Raw genomic sequence first — 22,006 nt, forward strand, 5'->3', positions numbered from 1 at the left:
TCTCTCTGGGATTCCCTCCTATCACAGACATTCCCTTATTCTCTCCACCTCTTTCACCTTCTCTCAAATTTAAAATATATTTGATTTCTAAATCTGATGCCAGTTACCCACCTGAATTGTTGATTTGACTTCTCCCTCCAGTGATGCCGCCTGACCTGATTTTTCCCAACATTTTCTGTTTTATAATAATAGTTCCTGACTCGAAAATATTTCACCATTTCTTCATCGTAGTTGAGTCCAAATCCTTGACCTCTTTCCCCAACAACAGTGTGAATACCTTCATCAGAAGAATACAGCAGTTCAAGGCAGTGGCTCACCACCATGTCAAGTATAATTAACAATGGGATGGGCTATAGATGTTGCCCTTAATAACAGTACCCATAATATTTTAACATTCATTTTTCCAGATAAGACTATAAAAATCTACTATCGGCAATTTTCATTCTACTGAGCGACCTAGAATAGTGTCTTTCATACAATGGCATTGCTCTGTAATGTTGTTGACAACTATTACATCACATAGAAATTCCCTTGCAAAATAAAAAACAAGAAAAACACTAAAGTACATTGCCTAAACTATCTATATTTCAGACAATGTGGACCATACTGAACTACAGCTTCAACAAAAGAATATTACAAAAAGTTTAGTACTTCCCTAATTTGAACAGGAGGAGTACAGCAATAAGCACTCAAATCACCATGGCACATCAATAACATTTTAATTGAGCAGTTTTCTAAACATATCTCAGCAATTACCAAAATGTACTGTAAGTCATTTCAAAAGTGATAGACACCTATAGCTAATGAACATTAACTTACACAGGCTGATAAATATGGTCACTGTGAAGTAAATGAGAAATGTTCAAAGCATCAAGATCATAAGATGGCCAGCAGCAGGAAACTAAGCTCAGTCAACATGCTTTGCATAAAAAAACTGGATGTTAGTCTCAAGAGTTCAGGCGACATTCTAAAGTGAATTATTCTACACACGAAACAAGAGTTGCATTACGATTGGCCACACACTCCTTAATACATCAAATATATAACTTAACGAAACTCTGATGAAATGCATCTGTTACCAATCCAAAAACAGCCAATATATCTGGAGCTATACGTGCAGTCAGCTAGGATCTGTTCTCAGCAACTTCCTGTACCTTATCCATACATTATCAATTGGTAGCTTGGTTCCCCCCCAAGATTTACACCTTATTCATAAAATATGCAGCTATAATATAAATTACTGTACCAAGTACATTGCAAGTGAATGTAATACTTACATTGTCAACTTGGCAGTAACTTTCAGTTTTAAACTTCCCATTTATGATTAACTTAAGAGATTATTACACTGAGGGGCTAGGGCTCTGTATAAAGTAATGGAAGACCCTATATGATAGCCTCTTCAAATTGTTCCAGGCAAACTTGGTAGCATCGTTGGTTTGGTGATAGCCCATTTCCTCCAACTGAGACAGGTGATCCACCTGAACCAAACTAGCAGAAAAATCTCTTGACACCCACTGTTCAGGGATACCACTGCCTTTATGCAGGACAGGGAAGTGGAGACTTACCTCATCAGCTTGGACTAGGAGAAGGCCTTTGACAGGATATCACACATTTACGTAATGGACGTGCTCTCCAAAATAGGCTTTAGGGAGGGAATCAAGAATTGGATCCAAATGCTCTACACAGATATCAATAGGGCAATTCAAATCAATGGCTAGGAAACAGACGGCTTCCCCATCAAATTTGGAGTAAGGCTGTGTTGCCCACTCTCTTTACTTGTTTGTGTTACATAGAACCCTTTGCCGAATCCATCAGGAAGGATGCAGGCAGAAGAGGAGTGACAATGCCAGGCAGTGGGACCACACAGATCAAAACCTCCCTGTACATGGACAACATCACTGTTTTCTGCTCAGATCCAATATCGGTCCACAAATTGATTAGCTTTGCAAACAGTGGGAGCTGGCCTCAAGAGCCAAAATCAACTGCAGGAAGAGCAAGGCTATACTTTTGGCAAATGGTCTCACCGATCCTACGTTCCCTTCACGGTCAAGTCTGACTACCTGAAGCTGCTGGGAATCTGGTTCAGAGGAGCCAAAGCATGGAACAAAAATTGTCTGTAGCCTTTAGGCAAGGTACAACAACAATTGGGAATGTGGAAGCGACACTCTCTCTTGATAGCAGGCAAAAACCTGGTCATCAGGTGCAAGGTGCTCAGTACTGCTGTACATGGTGCAGGTTTGGCCTATACCCTGTTCCTCCGCTGTGGCAGTCACCCGAGCCATCTTCCATTTTGTCTGGGCATCCAAGATGGAGCACATCCTGCATGCCATGCAAGTTCCCAGAGAAGGGCCATTATCTTGTGCCTTGTCCAACAATTATCCTTCAACAAACAGCATCAACAGTTTAACTGATTACTAATAAGACAGTTTGCATTATCATGTTGCAAAATTAATTGTCAAATTTCCATGCACAAAATTAGTGAGTACATTTCAAAATATTTAATTGATTGTTGAACTCATATGGTAGCACTCTCACCCCCCAAGCCAGAATGTTAATGGTTAAAGATCCTGCCATAGGGGCCCAAGCATAAAATTTAGAGTGATTCTATTTCAGTGGTGAAGGAATGCTGAACTTAGGGTTGATAACATTGTACAGGTGATCCTGGCATTACAGCTGTTCAAGATAACGGAAATTCACCCTTACAGGACTCACAAAACCCAAAAATTTGAGATATGGAAATAAAATCCACTCTTGCAGAATTTATAAGTAGATAAATATTTTTTTTCAACTTGCATTTCTTGAAGAATGCGCAGGCAGTGCAGCTTTGTGTTACAGAAAATTGCAATATAGACCATTTTCTAGGAATGCAAACCCCCTCCCACGCCTAACACAGAGGTTGCTCGTATTCCAACAAGGGATAACTTGTGGTCAGAGAGTTACTCAACTGTATCCCACAGATTTATGCACACAATTTCTTCAACTAAACAACACCATACTAAATTGGAAAATCTTTGCCATGAATAATTTAAAAAAAAACAATAGATTTTATGCCTTAAGTCACGGAACAAAATTGATTAGCACACAAATTGGGTGGAGCAATGGCAGATGAAACTTAATCCCAATAAATGCAAGGTGATATATTTTGGGAGGTCTAATGATAGTTTATACACTGTAAACAATAGGAAGTACTGAAAAAAAAGATGAACAGTCTGCAATCCCAAAACGTGGCAGCACAGGTAGGGCTAAATTGACCCTCACATGTTCTCACTCTCATTCCTCTCTGCTTCAAATTCATCTCCCTTCCAGGGGAGCAAGAGGCAGCAGTATTCAGGCCTCTGGCCTGAGGTCCTGAACCATTAAGGGAACTGTGAAGGCCACAGCAAAGCAATGGGAAAGATCGGAACCCTGACATGACAATTGTTAATAAGACACCAATAACTGGACAGGCCCAACATAACTGAGGCTCAACCATCCCACAGGACTAAATGCATAAAGCCTTGCCACTCCTGGTGAAGCTACTCAAAACTGGGGGAGACTGTGAATAAAGTAAACCAAGCCAACAGTATGAACACAAGTAGATGAGTAGGGAGAGTTAGGGGTACAGATTTGTAGTCGAGGAAGCATCCTAGGTTGATAAGGCTGTAATAAGAACAATAATTAAGAAATCCAAATCCTTTCAAATTTGGTTTGCAGTTATGCAAGTGCCCTGGTCACCACATAGCTAAGGGCTTCCAAGTTCATGGTCAGCTACATGGTTACATTGTGGATGCTTCTTTTTATGTTGTTTGGGCTAGCCTGATGATTTCTGGTCTGCCATCCCTTCCACAATCTTCCCCACTCCACCTATCTGGAAAATTGACACCCTATATCAAAATCATATGGGACAGCCATATTTCCTTTCAGACACAGGAAATTCCAAACAATATGGGACTGATGGTAGCCCTAGCTGCTCTGTAAGAGGGGACATTAAATTAAAATCCCATCTGCTCTCTCAGGTGGATGTACACGGTCCTATTGTACAACTTCAAGGAGGAACAAGGGTGTTACCCTTTACATTCCGGCCAAAATTATTCCTCAATCAACATCAAAGAAACAGATTAGTCATTATTGTATTGCTTTCATGGGAACTTGTAAACTGGCTACAGAAATTTCCTACATAATAACTGCAACTACATTTCAAATGCCTTGCATTTCCCTTTCAGTGTTTTAGGATGACCCAAGACCAATCTGCCTTTTTTCCCGTGACATTCTGAAATCTCTAAATTCTCTTCCTTTCCAGTTTCATGTTGCTTCAAGCAGCCTTCTATACCCCTTGGTAGTATTGCAAGCCTCCCTTACATTGACCCCAACCACTGAAATACAGTTTTAGCTATACAATCCAGTGTACTGTTTCACAGAGACATGGCTCACCACCAATTCGCCTGGCATGGCACTCCAGCCAGAGGGTTTTTCGATCCCAGCATCGGGTAAGGGAAAAGGTGGCCGTATCTGCTTTATGATAAATTCATCGTGGTGCATGGACGCGGCAGTCTTGTCCTATTCCTGCTCCTGCAGTCTGGAACATCTGGCAGTGAACTCCCAACCATTCTACCTACCAGAGGAGTTCTCCGCTGTCATCCTGACTGGAGTCTACATCTCGCCTCAGGCAGACATCAAGCTAGCACTTGAGGAACTAAGTGATGTAATCAACACCCCGATGCCTGCCACATCATGGTGGGAGATCTTAATCAGGCTAGCTTGAAGAAGTCTCTGCCTAACTACTACCAACACATCAACTGCAACACTAGAGGGCCCAACACACTTGACCACTGCTATACCACCATCAAGAATGCCTACCACTCCATCCGTCATCCATACTTTGGTAAATCCAACCACCTGACTGTGCTGCTTCTGCCTGTGTCCAGAGACTGAAGAGCATGGCATCAGTGAATAGGACTATGAGGAGCTGGAAGGCAGAAGTGGAGGAGTGAATTCGGGATTGCTTCGATTTGGTGGACTGACCACGTTCAAGTATTCGTCAGCATACCTAAATGAATATGCCACAGTCATCATCAACTTTATAAGGACATGAGAAACAAAGAACTGCAGATGCTGGAATCTAGATGAAAAAAAACAAGATGCTGGAGGAACTCAGCAGGCCAGGTAGCATCCGTGGAGAAAAACAGACGGTCAACGTTTTGGGTTAGGACCCTTCTTCAGGACTGAAGATAGGAAAAGGGGAAGCCCAGTATATGGGGGGGGGGGGGAGAGAGAGAGAGAAACAGAGCAGTGATAGGTGGATGTAAGAGGGGAGGCAGGGTGGGCACAAGATGGTGATAGGTAGATACAGGTAAGAGATAGTGATAGGCAGGGGCAGGGAAGGAGGGGAGAGCAGATCCAGAGGGATGGGTCAAAAGTATGGAGGTGGGTGCCCCATGGGAGGAGGGGAGGAGAGGAAAGAGAGAGGCTAGGAAAGGGAAGAAGAGGCATGGTGCGGAGGTGGGGTTTGGTTTACAGTGGGAGAATTCAATGTTCATGCCTTTAGGTTGTAAGGTTCCAAGACGGAAAATGAAGTGCTGTTCCTCCAGTTTGCGTTTGGACTTCTAGCAGTGGAGGAGGTTGAGGACTGACATATCAGTGATGGGGTGGGAGGGGGAGTTGAAGTGACTGGCAATGAGGAGATGCAGATGGTAGTTACAGATGGAATGCAGGTGTTCAACGAAATGGTCACCTATTCTGCGTTTGGTCTCACCAATGTAGAGGAGGCCCACACTTTGAGCACCGAATGCAGTAGATGATATTAGGGGAGGTGCAGGCAAATCTCTGCCTCACTTGAAAGGACTGTTTGGGTCCCTGGATGGAGATGGTCTTGGGGCAGGTGTTACACCTATGGCAGGGGTGGGGGCAAGTCCCCAGGGTGGGGAAGGAGTAGTGAACTAGGGAGTCATGGACAGAGCAGTCCCTGTGAAAGGCAGAAAGGGGTGGGGAGGGGAAGATATTGGTATTGGTTTACTATCATCACTTGTACCAAGGTACAGTGAAAAACTTGTCTTGCAAACCGATCATACAGGTCAATTCATTACACAGTGCAGTTACATTGAGTTAGTACAAAGTGCATTGAGGTATACTGCTCTGCTCCCTACACACACATGACTGTGTGGCAAAGCACAGCTCCAATGCCATAAACAAATTCATCAACGACATCACTGTTGTTGGATGAATCACAGGTGGTGATAAATCAACATACAAGACAGAGATAGGACATCTGGTTGAATGGTGCTGCAACAATCATTTCTCACTCAACCTCAGTAAAACTAAAGAACTGATTATTGATTTCAGGAGGGGAAGGAGAGAGAACATGCACCAATCTACATGGAGGTACAGGGAGGTGGGGGGGTGGGGGCGGGGGGAGGTGAAGAGAATCAGCAGTGGAGAGGATCAGTAGCTTTAAAATCCAGGGTGTTTAACATATTGGATGACCTGTCCTGCGCCCAGCACATAGATGCAATCACAAGGAAGGCACATCAGCGTCTTTACTTTCTTAGGTTAAGAAAGTTCGGCTTGTAAATTTGCCAATGACACCACTGTTGTTGGCAGAATCTCAGATGACGATGAGGAGGCATACAGGAGTGAAATAGATCAGCAGGTCGAGTGGTGTCGCAACAACAACCTCACACTCAACATCAGCAAGACCAAGGAATTAATTCTGGACTTCAGGATGGGAAGTTGGGAGAACACAAACCCATCTTCATTGAGGGGTCAGCAGTGGAAAGGGTGAGCACCTTCAAGTTCCTGGGCATTAACATCTCAGAGGATCTACGTTGGGCCCAACACATTGATGCAATCACAGAGGAGGCACGCCAACAGCTCTATTTCCTTAGGAGTTTGAGGAGATTGGGTATGTCACCAAAGACTCTTGCAAATTTCTGCAGATGTACCGTGGAGAGCATTCTGACTGGTTGCATCACCGCCTGGTGTTGAGGCTCCAATGTGTAGGATCGAAAGAGGCTGCAGAGCATTGTAGACTCAGTCAGCTCCACCACAGGCACAACTCTCCCCATCATCAAGGGTATCTTCAAGAGGCGATGCCTCAAGAAGGCAGCATCCATTATTAAGGACCCTCACCACCCGGGACATGCCCTCTTCATGTTGCTACCATTGGGGAGGAGATCAAGGAGCCTGAAGACCCACACTCAATGTTTCAGGAACTGCTTCTTCCCCTCTGCCATCAGAATTCTTCCTCTTTTGCACTGTTTATTTATTTTTGTAATTTAGATTTTTTTTGTCTTTATGTCTTGCATTGTACTGCTGCCACAAAACAACAAATTTCACAACCTATATCAGTGATAATAAACCTGATTCTGATTGTCACCAAACACTCTCAACAATACATTTGTTGAAGTTCATTAAAGTATCCTGACTGGTTGCATCATGGTCTGGTACGGCAATTCGAATGCGCAGGTACACAAGAAGCTGCAGAGAGTAGTGGACTCAGCCCAATACATCACGGGCACATCCACCCCCCCCCCCCCCCCCCCCCCCCCCCCCCCCCCCCCCCCCCCCCCCACCACCATCAGTTGTAGGCAAGGCAGCAATATCTATCATCAAAGAGCCCCACTATCCAGGCTATATCGTCTTCTTGCAACTACCATTGGGCAGGAGGTACAAAAGCCTGAAGTCCCACACCACCAGGTTCAAAAACAGCTACTTCCCTTCAACCATTCGGTTCTTGAACCAACCTGCACAACCTTAATCACTACCTCAGTAATAACAACACTATGGCCACTTTGCACTATAATGGACTTTGTTCTAATTGTGTTCTTTCTTGTAGAAATTGTGTATAATTTATGTTTAATTTGTTTTTCTTGTGAATGCTGCTCATCTGATACTATGCGCTTGTGATGCTGCTGTAGGTAAGATTTTCATTGCACCTGTGCATACATGTACTTGTGCATATTACAGTATACTCAACTTTGACTTCTATTTCTCTTTAAGAATTTTCTCAGAACACATTGGGATATTCTTGTATCATTCAGTCCTTTTTTTGATCATTTAGAATCTTTGCAGTTATGGAGTGACTTAGAATGCTTTTACATTACACACATTACATAAGTGTAAGACATTGTGGTTGCCAAGTACCAGAGTATGCTAATTCACAAAATGCCTTCATGTGTCCCACACAATTTATGCTATTAGTAAGAAATAATGCACTTCATTCACAGAATACAATTGATGACTATTCTTAAATCAGCTGTCGTAATTTTGATGACAGAAAATTACAGCTTTAACCCCATTTCTGAATGGATTTTTTTCCACCATGCTTTGAATAGATTTATTTTTAAAATGTAGAATTATCAGTGAAAAGTTATTTATTGGTAAATGGAATTTAAAATTTTCATCTAGCTATCATTAAAACAACAACTTGAACTTGTACAGCATCTTTAGCTCATAAAATGACACAATATTGTTCATGGGGTTACTAAATAAATTTGAAACTGAATCACAAGTAACATTAGTGAAGATGCTTATGTGGATTGTTTGCATTGAGATAACTTACTATACCAGCCTGAACAATTCAACACATTTTTTTTAATGTTTCATTGGAAAAATCCAGTAAAGCTTTCCATTTCTTGTTCATAGTTAACAGAAAATGCAAATGCAATCTCAGTGTTTATTTCTAGGACAACACACCTGCTTTCAGTTCATTGATAACTGTTGGCAAGCCAAAATGTGTCAGTGCAAAATGTTAGATATCAGAAAAAATGCAATGAAAGTCAAGGCTTTTCATATTTCAACAATGGTACCTTCAAAAGGTTTCTTCACAATGCTTCAATATAGTTCCACATTTACATCAATACCCTTGACATTCAGTGACATTACCGTCAGAGTCCCTCATCATCAACCTCCTGTCAGTTACAAATGACCAGAAACTCAACTGGACCAGCCACATGAGCAAGTCAGAGGCTGGGTATCCTGCACAGACCAAATCACCTCCAGACACTGCAAAGACTTTCCTTCAACCAGAAAGGCACAAGTCAGGAAAGTGGTATTTCCTGGAAGAGGGAAGTTCCAACAACCCCCAAGAAGCTCAACACCATCCAGAACAAAGAAGTGCACTTGGATGGCAGCCTGTCCAGTACCTTAAACAATCATTCCCTCTACCACCACTGCAGAGGTTGCACCATAAATAAAATGCACTGCAATAATGCAGGCTACTTTAACAGCACCTCCCAAATCCAAGACTGCATGAGAAAATAATATCTTTAGATTCCCACCCATCATGCACCATTCCAATTTGGAAATATAAATCACCATTCTTCCATTGTTGCCGAGTCTAAATCTTGGAGCTCTCTACCCAACAGCTATATAGGAATATCTTCACCAGAAGGACTGCAATAGTTCAAGTCAGCAGCTCACCAAAACACAGACAATTAGAATGGGCAATAAATGCTGGCCTTGCCAGCAATGCTCAGATCCTGAAGAATTAATAAAAAAATATACTGACAAATGAAATAGCAATAATTTTGTTAGTTCCAAATTGCTTTGGCACATGCCTTTATTTTCCTGTACATGCATATAATTTGGCCATTTACTTAAGTCACTAATAGCCATTGTTTATCGATAAGCAAACTGCCACACCTAAATAGTCAGCATTGCTGCAATACATAGATTAATGGATCAAGATTTTATTTCCAGTGCCCATCATGGTTATTTTAAGATAAAATACTTCAAGTGGCAAATAAACAAAGTGTGATTTAAGGTGAATCATGGTTATACCACATTACATAATGATATCTTCCATTAAATTGTGGTAATTGGCATAAATTAATCTGATACAATGTGTTAGTAAACAGAATGATCAACTACACTTAATCTCAATCCATAATAATCAAATTCTGAGCTCCCTCTCTCCTCATCATTCCCCCACTAGGCCAGAGAGGGTTGGCTTCATAGAGAAACACCAGCTACATCCTTCTCAAGGGTCACTTCGACCCATCTGCATACTGCAATACAAAAGTCAGAGACAAGCCAGAGACCCAAATGCAGAGTACAAATAGACTGAGCTGACAGGCTTGATCACTTCCCACCCAACCCTTCAGCTTTACACCAAGGTTGGCATAGTAGCAGGGTCACCAACCTTGAATAAAACAAGGCAAGTGCAGGCAAGAAATGAACTTACTTAACAAAAATGGTTCCCTTCACTGATAAATTACACAGTTACAAATCAAGGCTAACATTCATCACCGATGAAGTAACATGATAACAAGTATAACAAAATGTGGCTCATATTATACAGAAATTCTTCATACTTCAATAAAAAAACAAATTGATTTACTTTATTTATACAGCACGGTTACAGACTCTTCCAGCCTAACGAGTCCACGCCACCCATTTAAACCCATGTTAACCTACCCATACGTCTTTGGAATATGGGAGGAAACCAGAGCATCAGAGGAAACCCATGCAAAATTTAGCAAATAGCTTTAACTTAAAAATTCATACATAAACTCATTTTCACTTCGAATGAACAAAGAATTATTCAACAGAATTGCAGTATAGACATCTCCAAAATTCAGTGCTTACTTTCAATTCCGCACTCACTCCACCATAACACATTGACTTTTGAGGAGGTGCTAGAGTAATAATATCCATGCATGAGCCAAAGAGAAAGGAAGTAACTACCCTGCTTCCCATATTTAGCAGAACTCTCTCCTTTGCAGCATGGATTAAAACAAAGTCCAATCTATACCTAATAAGTACAAGCAAAGCAATTGAGGACCGATCCTTACCCATAAGTTAAAGCTGAAAGATTGCGATTTTCCTAAAAAGGCAAATCACAGAGCATGAGGCCAAATTAAGCTAGCTGACAATCAGCAATTCCGGCTCTCAGCCATTCATGGCTCAGAACATCCTGCACTCAGCCAAATATACAAGCCCAAGATGAACTAAAGGTCACGTGCCAGCATATCTGATGTCCTGCTCCACGATTAAACTCATCATCACATCCAGCAGTGGTGCATTTGGACCTTCAGATTTATGATTAGGATAGCTGGCAATACAGGCAGCAACCCTACTCACTTGAGTAGGGTCGGTCAGCCTGTGGAAAAAGGCTAGGACAAGTTCTAGACTTATTTTGCTTTACCTTATTTTTAATCATTCATCAGTTAAACTGAATTTTGCTTTAAATTTAAATTTTATAAAATCTATTTGAATAATTTTCACGGATCCCAGCAGTGCTATCAAAGACCTTGAGGGATTCTGGGAGTGGGATCTCAACGGAATGCCACCGAGGCCAACTTACCTTGTGGAGCCTGCTCCACTTCTCAAATGTAGAGGGCCAGCTCAGTTTGCTCTCCCCATCTAGAAATACTCACTCAGGCTTGGCAGCCACCACAGGCAAAGGGTCCAAGCCATGTTCAGTGTAATCCCACCAACTGTCTTTTGTTCACAATTAATTTAACACCTCTGACTAGTCCTCTATAGTTTTAAGATATAAATGCTATTCTGTATCTCACAAGAAATCAGGTTACATTGGTGTTGTTTACACTATAGTCATTATAATGCTGAATTATATTATCTTCGACACAAAATTGAAATGATTTGGTTGGCAATCTGGTAATGCAGATCCTCATTGTACTTTTCATGAGTAGAATAAACTGTCACAGTATCAAGAAATGAATATTACTTTCACTTTGATTTTCTCCTGCTCCTGTGTGTAAAAGGAATGAGCCTATTTATAACCCAACTATCCAGCAATAATGCTGTTAATGTTTAAGGTGAAAATGAAAAGGTAAACATTCATCTATGAAATCTAAATACCCATATTTGAAAAAAAAACAATCCAACAAAGAAAACCATCCTGTGCCTAGTAAATTATATTGTACTATTTGAACACCTCAATTCAAGGTTTACCACCATCAGTAACAGAAAATACCACCCTCGCCCTATGATGCACTTCTAAAAGACAGCTACATGATCTTCACATGATTTTAAAACAATTTATTTGACTCAATAAGACTCCTTTACCAAAAAAAGGTAAAATTAATATAAAAACTGTACTGGAGTGAGAGCATGCACACCCTATGGATTGAACTGAGTTTGCATTCAATGCTACACGATGCAATTATTAAAATACAACCAAAATGTAAGAAAGGGAATTCTGCTACACTAAAAAGATAAATTTGCTGCAGAATTAAGTACACAAAACATACTTCAACTTCCTTTGCTATTGGAAACATGATATTACTTATTTTATCTACTCAGCTCTTGCAATCAATCGTAAAACCCGCCCCACAAAATAAACCCACAGCTCCTTGCCCCTTGAACAAAAATAGCTATGCATTTTAATTGCAGTATGACTAAATGCAAAGGAAGAAACTTTAAAATTAATATAAAGTAAATAAATTACTCTAAGTAAGCATGCAAAATGCAGACCCTCTTCCCATTCAACTGCAATAGAATTCACAATACTATTAGGGCATCTATTCCAGGGTCAAACTCAGAAATATTGACAGGTAAGACATGGCAAATATGTACCTGTCAGAACATAAATATTTTGTAAACTACACATTTTAGTTTCTGTGGTTTTACTTTGAAATATAATTACTTTTCAAAGCAGGTGGCAGTGAGAAGGAAATATTGTTAGCAAATAAAATGGAATTAATTGTTGAGTGAACAGTTTAATTCTAAGCAGTTTAAAGCCAACCAATGGACCAAAACCATGCCTTTAAATTTGATGAGGCCGAGGTTGCAGCACAGTAAAATTAGAAGTATTTGGCAAAAACATCAATGGATGTTAAACAGATTATACCAACCTTTAAAAAAATGCTTTGGTATTAGAGTGAAAGGGTGATTAAATTAATAATTAATTTAGCTAAGCAACAATGTCTACAATTTCCACACACTGCAGACCCAGTCAGCATTTTTGTTCAACATGTACATTCAATTTCAGTTGTTTTTCAAAATCAAACCAAACCATCCTTCTGACAAATCAAGGCCAGACTGCACCAGCTGTATTATTATGCTTGTTATTCAACTTACTTAGTATACCTTAAAAGTAGGTATTCACCATTCCTTCAAGGCCTATTCTCATGGGGAAAAATCTGACATATATATCACATTGCCCAGCCTCTTCGCTAAAGATCTCCAAGTTTGCATTGTTCAATAAAAATTTACCAAACTGCTAGTCTAGCTAGCAAAGGTTTCAGCAGTATCAACCTAAATGAAGGAACTCAGAATGAGATGAACCACTCTAAGCCAATGTGCGCTCACAGGACACAACTGGAAATATCACAGAAGAATTTCTATATTTTGCTTTAAATATTAACTCACATAGCAATATTCAAATCAGTTCACATCTCTCTTTGCTTTACATACAATTTGTAGTAAATGCATCACTAAATGCAATTGGCTAAAGTCGTAGTTCAATTCATCAGGGACAGCCATGAAAATTCAAAAGACTGAATACAAACAACTTGCATTTATGCGACACATTATGACAGTGAGAAGAGCTTAGCTGAGCAATGTTCTCCATAGTTTAACAGATAAATTTCCAGTAAAGTATCATTCCTTCAAGGATAATTACCAACTTTAACCATGAAAATTTTACAGTAACTCAGACATTCAGCTGTTGATATTTACATTAACCATTGTTAAAAAAAAAATCAACATGCAATAAGAACCTTAAAATCAACTATTAAATACCACCTCTTCTTCTGACATTCTGAAATGAATAACTTTACCTGCAGGTTTTATCTCTATTATTTCAACAGTAAGCCTTATATTTTTCTATATTTTGAATATCTAAAAACATTCAATCCCTTTCCCAACACAGCTTTTGCACACTTTTTGTCACATCTGCAACAAAACCTTGAAACGCCCCTAATTATCCACTTGGCCTGCATTTCATATAACTTTGTATCAAAATATTTCAATCACTATGCGCAAGTAATAGTAATTGCTCATATGTTCAGATAAATTTCTTCTCTGGCAAATAACTGAAAAAGCTGTGCGTCATCTTGCATCATTCAGCTGTATGAGGTTGCCACTTTCTTGTCCATTCTCATCCAGTACTATCTGGTCTTCATCTTTATACTTCAAATTTATAAAGATCTACTTAAGTTTCTGAGTAATTAATATAAACCATTATAGGTTAGAAAAAATGAAATTGGCTATTATTCATTGATTTGTCACTCCATGCAGGCCTTATCCACACATCAATCTCCTTTTCTTTTGCTCCCTTTTTCCATAGCACCTGTACAGACTCGGGGAGATGATCCAGTATTTCCTGATCATCACGACGTTGCATATAAAAAAAATCAACCCTATTCCATTTTCCATACACTTCCCCCTTGTAATCCAACCTAAAGAGAATAACCTTATTTACTTTGTAGTGTTATCTGGCCTGAATCTTGCCAATATCCTCCATTATTCGTGTTTGTTATCTTATTATTCTAAAAGGGAAACAATGAACTTATTTCATTTCAAATATAAATATGTACTCGCAAATACAATGCCACAATATTACAGTATGTCAGATGACTTGGGCCCTGCACTTGTTTGACACAAGCCTGTATATTCACGCATAAAGACACAATTTAAGCATTAAATTGTTTATATTTACAAACTGCAGTTAATCTCCGCCGTGTCTGTACATTTAAACCTCAGCACTCTGTGTTTATTATAAATATGCGAAGTAGTCCTTTCTCACCCAGTGCCACCTCGCAGGCTTTGCGCAGCTGAGAGTGATGCGCCTTCTTCACCTCCTTATCTGCCAAAATCTTCTCAAGCGCCCTGGTGAGAAACATGTTCTTCGTCTTTTTCCCTTCATACATGACGCGCTGCCCACTCCAAAGCGGCCCGGGGCTCTCTCTCCCCACTCTCTCTCCCTCCTGCTGGATTTTCCGATTATTATTAATTTATTGTCCTTTCGTTTGCCCCCTCCTGGAGGACCCGTCCGATCGACAAAAAGGATAGAGGGGGCAAAACAGGGGGTGCCGCCAATGCAGGCGGAACGGCGAGCAGCTCGGTGTGACTGGAGCTGTAGTGTTCCTGTGCCGAGCACCGAGCTCCCCCATTACCGGCCTTCCATCGCACATGTTGGAAGGAAGCGGCGTCACCAGCGTCACGCCCGGGCTGCAGCAAAAGAGCGAGGGAGCCAGCGAGCTGCCGGTTCCCTGCGCCCGGCTCACATGCACGTTCACTTCCTGATTCTGTCATCCAGCAGGAGAGCAGCAAAGCAAGACACAGGCGATGCAAAAAAAATATGGCCTTGCTGTTGACTTTATCAGCCTGTAACACTATTTAATTAATCATGCCCGCCGTCTCATGCAAGGTGTGTCTGAAAATGTCAACCCAAATGAAATGCTGTCATCTATCTGCAATCAATTTGCACAAATTGCATGGAGTTAGCAGATTCTTTGGAAGGTTTTGATGTCAGAAGGCTGAGCGAAAACAATACTATCCTCAAAGGCCATTATTTATTAAAATCTTGTGGCATAAATTAGTAATTCGTGTTAAAGCGATTGAAATAAATGAAACGTTCGAACATAAAAGTAATTTCCTTTCAAGAGTCATACGGAACCAAGACAACATTTTAGTCGAGGAAAGCGGCAGGGTATGCGTGAGATTTTGAAAACAGGGTGCGGAGTATAGGAGTCGATGTTGAAAGGTGAATGCATGTCAATGATTACCTAGGTTACATTGTGTTCTTACACAATCCTATTTATTGTAATATCACCACGAGCACATCCCAATAAGTTCACTTCTTGATCCGCGTACACTATAATTAACATAAAATTATATAGATATAAATAAAGTAATTTAAAAATAGATCTTTTTCCAATTCATAAAGCCAATTGGCGAAATAATTAGAGGATGTGTGGAGCGGGTAGATTTGACGTTAAGCTAATCAAAATGGGGGAGGGACAAGGTTGTCAGAGGTGGGGACTTGTTGGCAAGGGGGTGGGAAGGAAATAGAAAGTAGGAAGAAAAATGTCAAGCCTGTAAAGCAAATGATCATTTTGAGAATAAATAAGCGTGCCAATTGAAAACACGTTTGTTGAGAGAAAAATACATTTTGTATTTTATGGCAAGGTTTCCCATAACGTTGGACTTCGGAGTTTTGATCTTGTTAATCACAGAAACAGTAGACATAACACCACATGTAAGAATGGTTGAGCCTTTTGTAGCTATCATTTCTTCCCTCTTACCATTCAAATCAGCAATGTAGAAGAGGTGCACATGGCTAGAATTAAATTGATAATATTGATTGGCACCTCCTGAGTGCAAAAGGTTTAGATGGAGCAGAATTTGTTAGGTGTGTACAGGAAGGATTCCTGACACAGTATACAGACAGGCCAACTAGAGGAGAGGCCATGCTGGATCTGGTATTAGGCAATGAACCTGGTCAGCGTAAATTGGGAATAGATGTTCTCTGGTAAATGCACCACAGAAATGTGGAAGTTGTTTAAGGACCACTTGCATGGGATTCTAGTTAGGTTTGTCCCACTGAGACAAGGAAAGGATGGTAGGGTGAAGGAACCATGGTTAACAAGAGAGGTGGAAGGTTCAGTCAAGAGGAAGAAGGAAGCATATTTAAGCTTTAGGAAGCAAAAATCAGATAGGGCTCGAGAGTTATGAGGTAGCCAGGAAGAAGCTTAAGAGGGGACTTAGGAGAGCTAGAAGGGGACATGAGAAGGCCTTGGCAAGCAGGGTTAAGGAAGACCCAAGGCATTCCACACATATGTGAGGAACAAGAAGATGACTATGGTGAGGGTAGGACCTGCTCAGGAATAAGGGGGGGGGGGGAGTGTCTGGAGATGAAGGAGGCAGGTGAGGTCCTAAATGATATTTTGCTTCAGTGTTCACCAGTTAGAGGAACTTAGATGAATGTGAAGTTAGCTTAGAACAGGCAAATGTATTGGAGCACATTAAGGTTAAGAAAGAAGCAGTGTTGGAGCTTCTAAAAAGCATTAGGATAGAGAAGTCCCCAGGGTCAGACAGGATATACCCCCAGGTTACTATGGGAAGCGAGGGAAGAGATTGCTGGAATATTAACGATGATCTTTGAGTCCACTCTGGCCACAGAAGTGGTACTGGAGGATTGGAGGATGGCAAATACTGTTCCATTGTTCAAGAAAGGTAAAAGGGAAAATCCCGGGAATAATAGACCAGTGAGTCTAATGTCAGTGGTGGGCAAACTATTGGAGAGGATTCTTAGGGACAGGATTGAGCATTTGGAGAAGCTTAGTCTTATTAGGGATAGTCAACATGGCTTTGTGAAGGGCGGGTCATGCCTCATGAGCTTAGTAGAGTTTTTTGAGGAAGTGACAAGGCAAACTGATGAAGGTAGTATGGTGAATATATACTGTATATGGATTTTAGCAAGGCGCTTGACAAGGTTCCTCATGAAAGTCATGAGGTACGAGATCCATGGAAAATTGGCTGTGTGGATTCGAAATTGGCTTGCCCACAGAAAGCAGAGGGTGGTTGTAGAAGGGAAATATTCGACCTGGAGGTCAGTGACTAGGGGTGTTCCACAGGGGTCTGTTCTGAGACCCCTGCTCTTGTGATTCTTATATATGATTTCGATGAGGAAGTAGAAGGATGGGTTGGTAAGTTTGCAGATGACATGAAGGTTGGTGGTGCAGTAGATAGTGAAGAAGGTTGTCGTAGGTTGCTATGGAATTTAGACAGGATGCAGACCTGGGCAGAGAAGTGGCAGATGGAATTCAATCCAGAGAAGTGCGGTGATACACTGTGGAAGGATGAACTTGAAGGCAGAGTACATGGTTAATGGCAGGATTCTTAGTAGTGTGGAGGAACAGAGAGATTTTAGGGTCCAAGTACACAGATCCCTCACAGTTGCCTCACAAGTGAATAGGGCAGTTAAGAAGGCGTATGGCGTGCTGGCCTTCATTAGCCGGGGGATTGAGTTCAAGAGCTGAGAGGTAATGTTGCAGCTCTATAAGACTCTGGTTAGACCACACTTGGAATATCATGTTCAGTTCTGGTCACCACATTATAGGAAGGATGTGGAAGCTTTGGAGAGGGTGCAGAGGAGATTTACAAGGATGCTACCTGAGTTGGAGAGCATGTCTTATGAGGAGAGTTTGAGCGAGTTGGGGCTTTTCTCTTTGGAGCGATGGAGGATGAGAGGAGACTTGATAGAGGCATATAAGATTATGAGAGGCATAGACAGAGTGGACAGCCAGCATCTTTTCACCAGGGTGGCAATGGCCAATACTTGAGGTCACCTGTTCAAGGTGTGTGGAGGAAAGTTCAGGGGAGATATCAGAGGTAGTTTTTTTTTGCACAGAGAGTGATGGGTACCTGAAATGCACTGCCAGGGGTGGTGGTAGGGGCCAATACGATAGGGTCATTTAAGAGACTATTAGATGGGCACATGAACAAAAGAAAAATAGAGGGTTATGGGAGGTGAAGTAGAGACAGGGATAGATTGAATGGGGATAAGGGCCCATACTATGCTGTACTGTTCTATGAATACTCCTTGGAATTTTAAAAAAGTAATAGTGGAGGATTTCAATTATCTAAATATGACTGGTATAACATTAATGTAAGGGCAAAAAGTAGTGAGGAATTTCTGAAGGACGTTTAGTGGAAATTTCTTGCCCAAAAGGGAAAGAGCCATTGCTGGATTGGTTTTCATGTATCATCTACACCAAGTATCAATGGAGAAAACATTTACAAAATCATGATCTTAATAAGGTTTGGAATGGCTATGGAAAAGGACTTAGGCGACGCCAAGATAAAAATTGTGAATTGGAGAAGAGCCAATTCCAATGGGATGTGAACAGAAAATGGAAACAAAGCTTGGTGGGCAAAATTGTAATCAAACAGTGGGAAGATTTTATGTCAGAATATTTCATCCACAGTTGGACAATTTTTGAATATGGGAGAAGGGTAGGGAAATTCAGGTCAACATTGCATGAATGACCAAAAAGACACCAAGTAAAATACAGCAAAAAAAAATGACAGATGCTAGGTTGTTAAGTGAGAATCAGGCTGATTACAGATCTCAGAAAAATATGAAATAAGAGAAGGAAAGATAGAGCATGAGAAAAGATTGGCAGCAAACCTAAATGGAATAAAAATATTCTCTAGGCAGGCGAGCAGGAAAAGGATTGTAAGAGGGGTGGTGCAGCTGATCAGAAACCCAAAAAGGAGATTTACTCAAGGAAGAAGAGGTATGGCTGAGTTACTAAATGAGTACTTTACATCAGTCTTCACTAAGGAGGAAAACACTGCTAGAATCTGAACAAAGGAAGACAGAAAACAGAGTTCTTAAAGGCAAATCATGTCTGAGTAAAATTGATGAAGTTTTTTTTGATGAAGACTGATGAGGAAAATGTGGTTGATGTGGTGTATGGGATTCCAAAAGGCATTTGACAAGACGTGACTTGGCTTGTTGTTAAGACTGGAGATCGTAGAATAAAAGAGACTTCAGAATGGTGCTCCGGTTTCCTCCCATATTCCAAAGATGTACAGGTTAGGAAGTTGTGGGCATGCTATGTTGGCACCGGAAGCATGGTGACACTTGCAGGCTGCCCCCAAGAACACTACGCAAAAATATGTGTGTTTCAATGTACATGTGACTTATAAATTCCCCACAGGTTGGTACAAGTACCACAGCTTTTCATAATACTTATTAATGATTTAGATGGGGTACAATTTCCAAATTCGCAGATGACACAATATTTGGAAATGTGAAATGCAGTGAATCATGAGAACAATATTGATAGGGTGGATTTAATATGGGAAATCTGATTTTTACATCAAGTCCTCATTATCAGTGAGGGATGGGGATACAGACTTCCTGTGGATACCAAAATGTGGATGTCCTGAAGGTCACTTGGCAATGACACTAAGGCTGCAGTGACAACACTCCCAGTAATACATGGCCAAGCTCGCGGATAACAATCAACAGTATAATAAGGACTTGGTGTTCACTTTGGCTGTAAGAACACAATGGGGGAATATAAACCAGATGGCACAATTCTAAAATGGGTAATTGAATCAAAAAATTCTGTAATTTATTTGCACCAGCTCACTGAAAAATGCCAGGGACAATTTGAGAAAGTACTTAAAAAGCATCTGGATCCAGGAAAGAATTACCTAAATGATTTCAGAGGACTATAGTTATATGTGATAAACTGGAGAATCTGTGATTGTTCTCCTTGGGAACAGACAGGATTGTAAGGAAATCTGATAGTGGTATTTAAAATTGAGAAAATTGATAGACAAAGTAGATAAAAAGCAAAGTATTCCCATTAGCAACGTGTTTCAAGAATCAGGGCACAGAATGAGGATGATTGGTAGAAGAACCAAAAGGAACATGAAGAAGCATTTTTGTTTAAACACAGCAGGTGGTCAGGGTCTGGAAAGTACTATCAGGACTGGTGGTGAATGCAGATTGAATTGCAGCATTCAAAAGGGAGCTGGATGAGTATACGAAAGGAAATAATTTGCAGGAAAGGGCAGGCACGTGTTAGTCTTGCATAGAGCCTGTATGGACTTGAAAGGCCAAATGGTCTCCTTGCATTCTGTTACTCTTTGAAAAGATATCTGGCTGTGGGGAAGTGGCTGAAACAGTTTTGACAGGTTCACATAAAATGCAATATAATGTCAATTATGATCAAAAGATGAGTATGTACTGAACACATGTATATTTCCAAGGGAAACCTTTTTATAAAAAAATCACCTGATACATCTGCTGTAAATGAGTAAACAGGTGGAATCTGAACAAACATATGGATGTACACTTATGGCAATAAGGGAACATTTGGAAGTTTAGAAAATTAGAAACAAAATACTGAAAAGGGTCGGTGACAATGTAAATGATTTAAAAAATTGTTGGGCCAATAGAATGGGGAACTGTCATGACTGAGACAACAGGCATGAAGGATGACAGGAGAATTATGAATAGGAGGAGACACAAAGGGCATCATAAAGATCAGGAGGGAAATACACCAAAAAAGAGGGAACCTATCAGTCATCAGAAGCATTAAGTTCATTAGATACAATAATGGTGATATTGGGATCAGAGGCCATAGATTGGGCAGGAAAGAAATAGAATAATGAGTTCATATTATTGTTTTTTTTGGGGAATGATATTACTTCTTTCTAACTTCCAAAGATCAGATCAAAGCTCTGCAGTTCTGCCAATTCCAGTAATAAAAAGTGGTAGACAATTGAAACAGCTAAAGAAGGAGGCTCCAAGAACATCCTCCTCCTCAACAATTGTGGAAACCAGCATGTGAGAGTTACACAGGACCCGGTGAAGCATTTGCAACCATGTTCAGCTGGAAGTACCAAGTCAATGATCTAACTTGGCATCCTCTTGAGATCCCCAAATCACAGAAGCCAGTCTTTAGCCTGTTCGATTCACTCCACACAATGTCAAGCAATGGCTGAGAGTGCTGAAAATAGCAAAGCCTATGAGACCAGATGGCATCTCAGTTGTAGTAATGCAGATCTGTGTTGTGAAAATATCTGATGCTCTAGTAAATTATTCCAGTACAGTAACTGCATTGATATTTACCTGACAATGTAGAAAATTGCCCAGTTAAGTAGGACAAATTCAATGTGGCTCTTTACCTTTCAGCCAGTCCAGTCCAAATCATTAACAATGAAAGACGTTGTCAACAGTACTCAACAAAAACCTGGTCCCTGATGTCAGTTTGGATTTTGCAAGGACCATTCAGTTTCATACTTCATAACAGCCTTTGTTCAGAAAAGGACCAAGGAGCTGAATTCCAGAGCCAACTACCTTGATATCAATCATGGCATTTGACCAAGTGTGGCATCGAGGAACCCTACTGAAACTTAATTCAATCGCCATCAAGGGAAAGATATTCAAATGATTGGAATCATACCTCATTAAGAGGAAGATGGTTGTGGTTATCAGAAGTCAAGCATCCTAGCCTACAGGAATTTCACAAGGCAGTGTCCAGGCCCAACCATTTTCAGATACTTCATTAACCACCTTCTTTCCATCACAAGGTCA

The 22,006-nt window shown here is 40.7% G+C and overlaps 1 protein-coding gene across 1 annotated transcript in view; it reads right to left on the minus strand.

Moving 5' to 3' along the window:
* arfgef1 (ADP-ribosylation factor guanine nucleotide-exchange factor 1 (brefeldin A-inhibited)) overlaps positions 1 to 15,085 on the minus strand; it is a 146,678-nt gene extending 131,593 nt beyond the window's left edge. Inside the window, 1 exon segment of the mRNA XM_052022993.1 lies at positions 14,690 to 15,085. Within this exon segment, the coding sequence (XP_051878953.1) occupies positions 14,690 to 14,813 (124 nt within the window). The 5' untranslated portion in view covers positions 14,814 to 15,085.
* Between the last annotated feature and the right edge of the window lie 6,921 nt (positions 15,086 to 22,006).

This window comes from Pristis pectinata, chromosome 9 (assembly GCF_009764475.1).
Source record: "Pristis pectinata isolate sPriPec2 chromosome 9, sPriPec2.1.pri, whole genome shotgun sequence".
NCBI lineage: Eukaryota > Metazoa > Chordata > Chondrichthyes > Rhinopristiformes > Pristidae > Pristis > Pristis pectinata.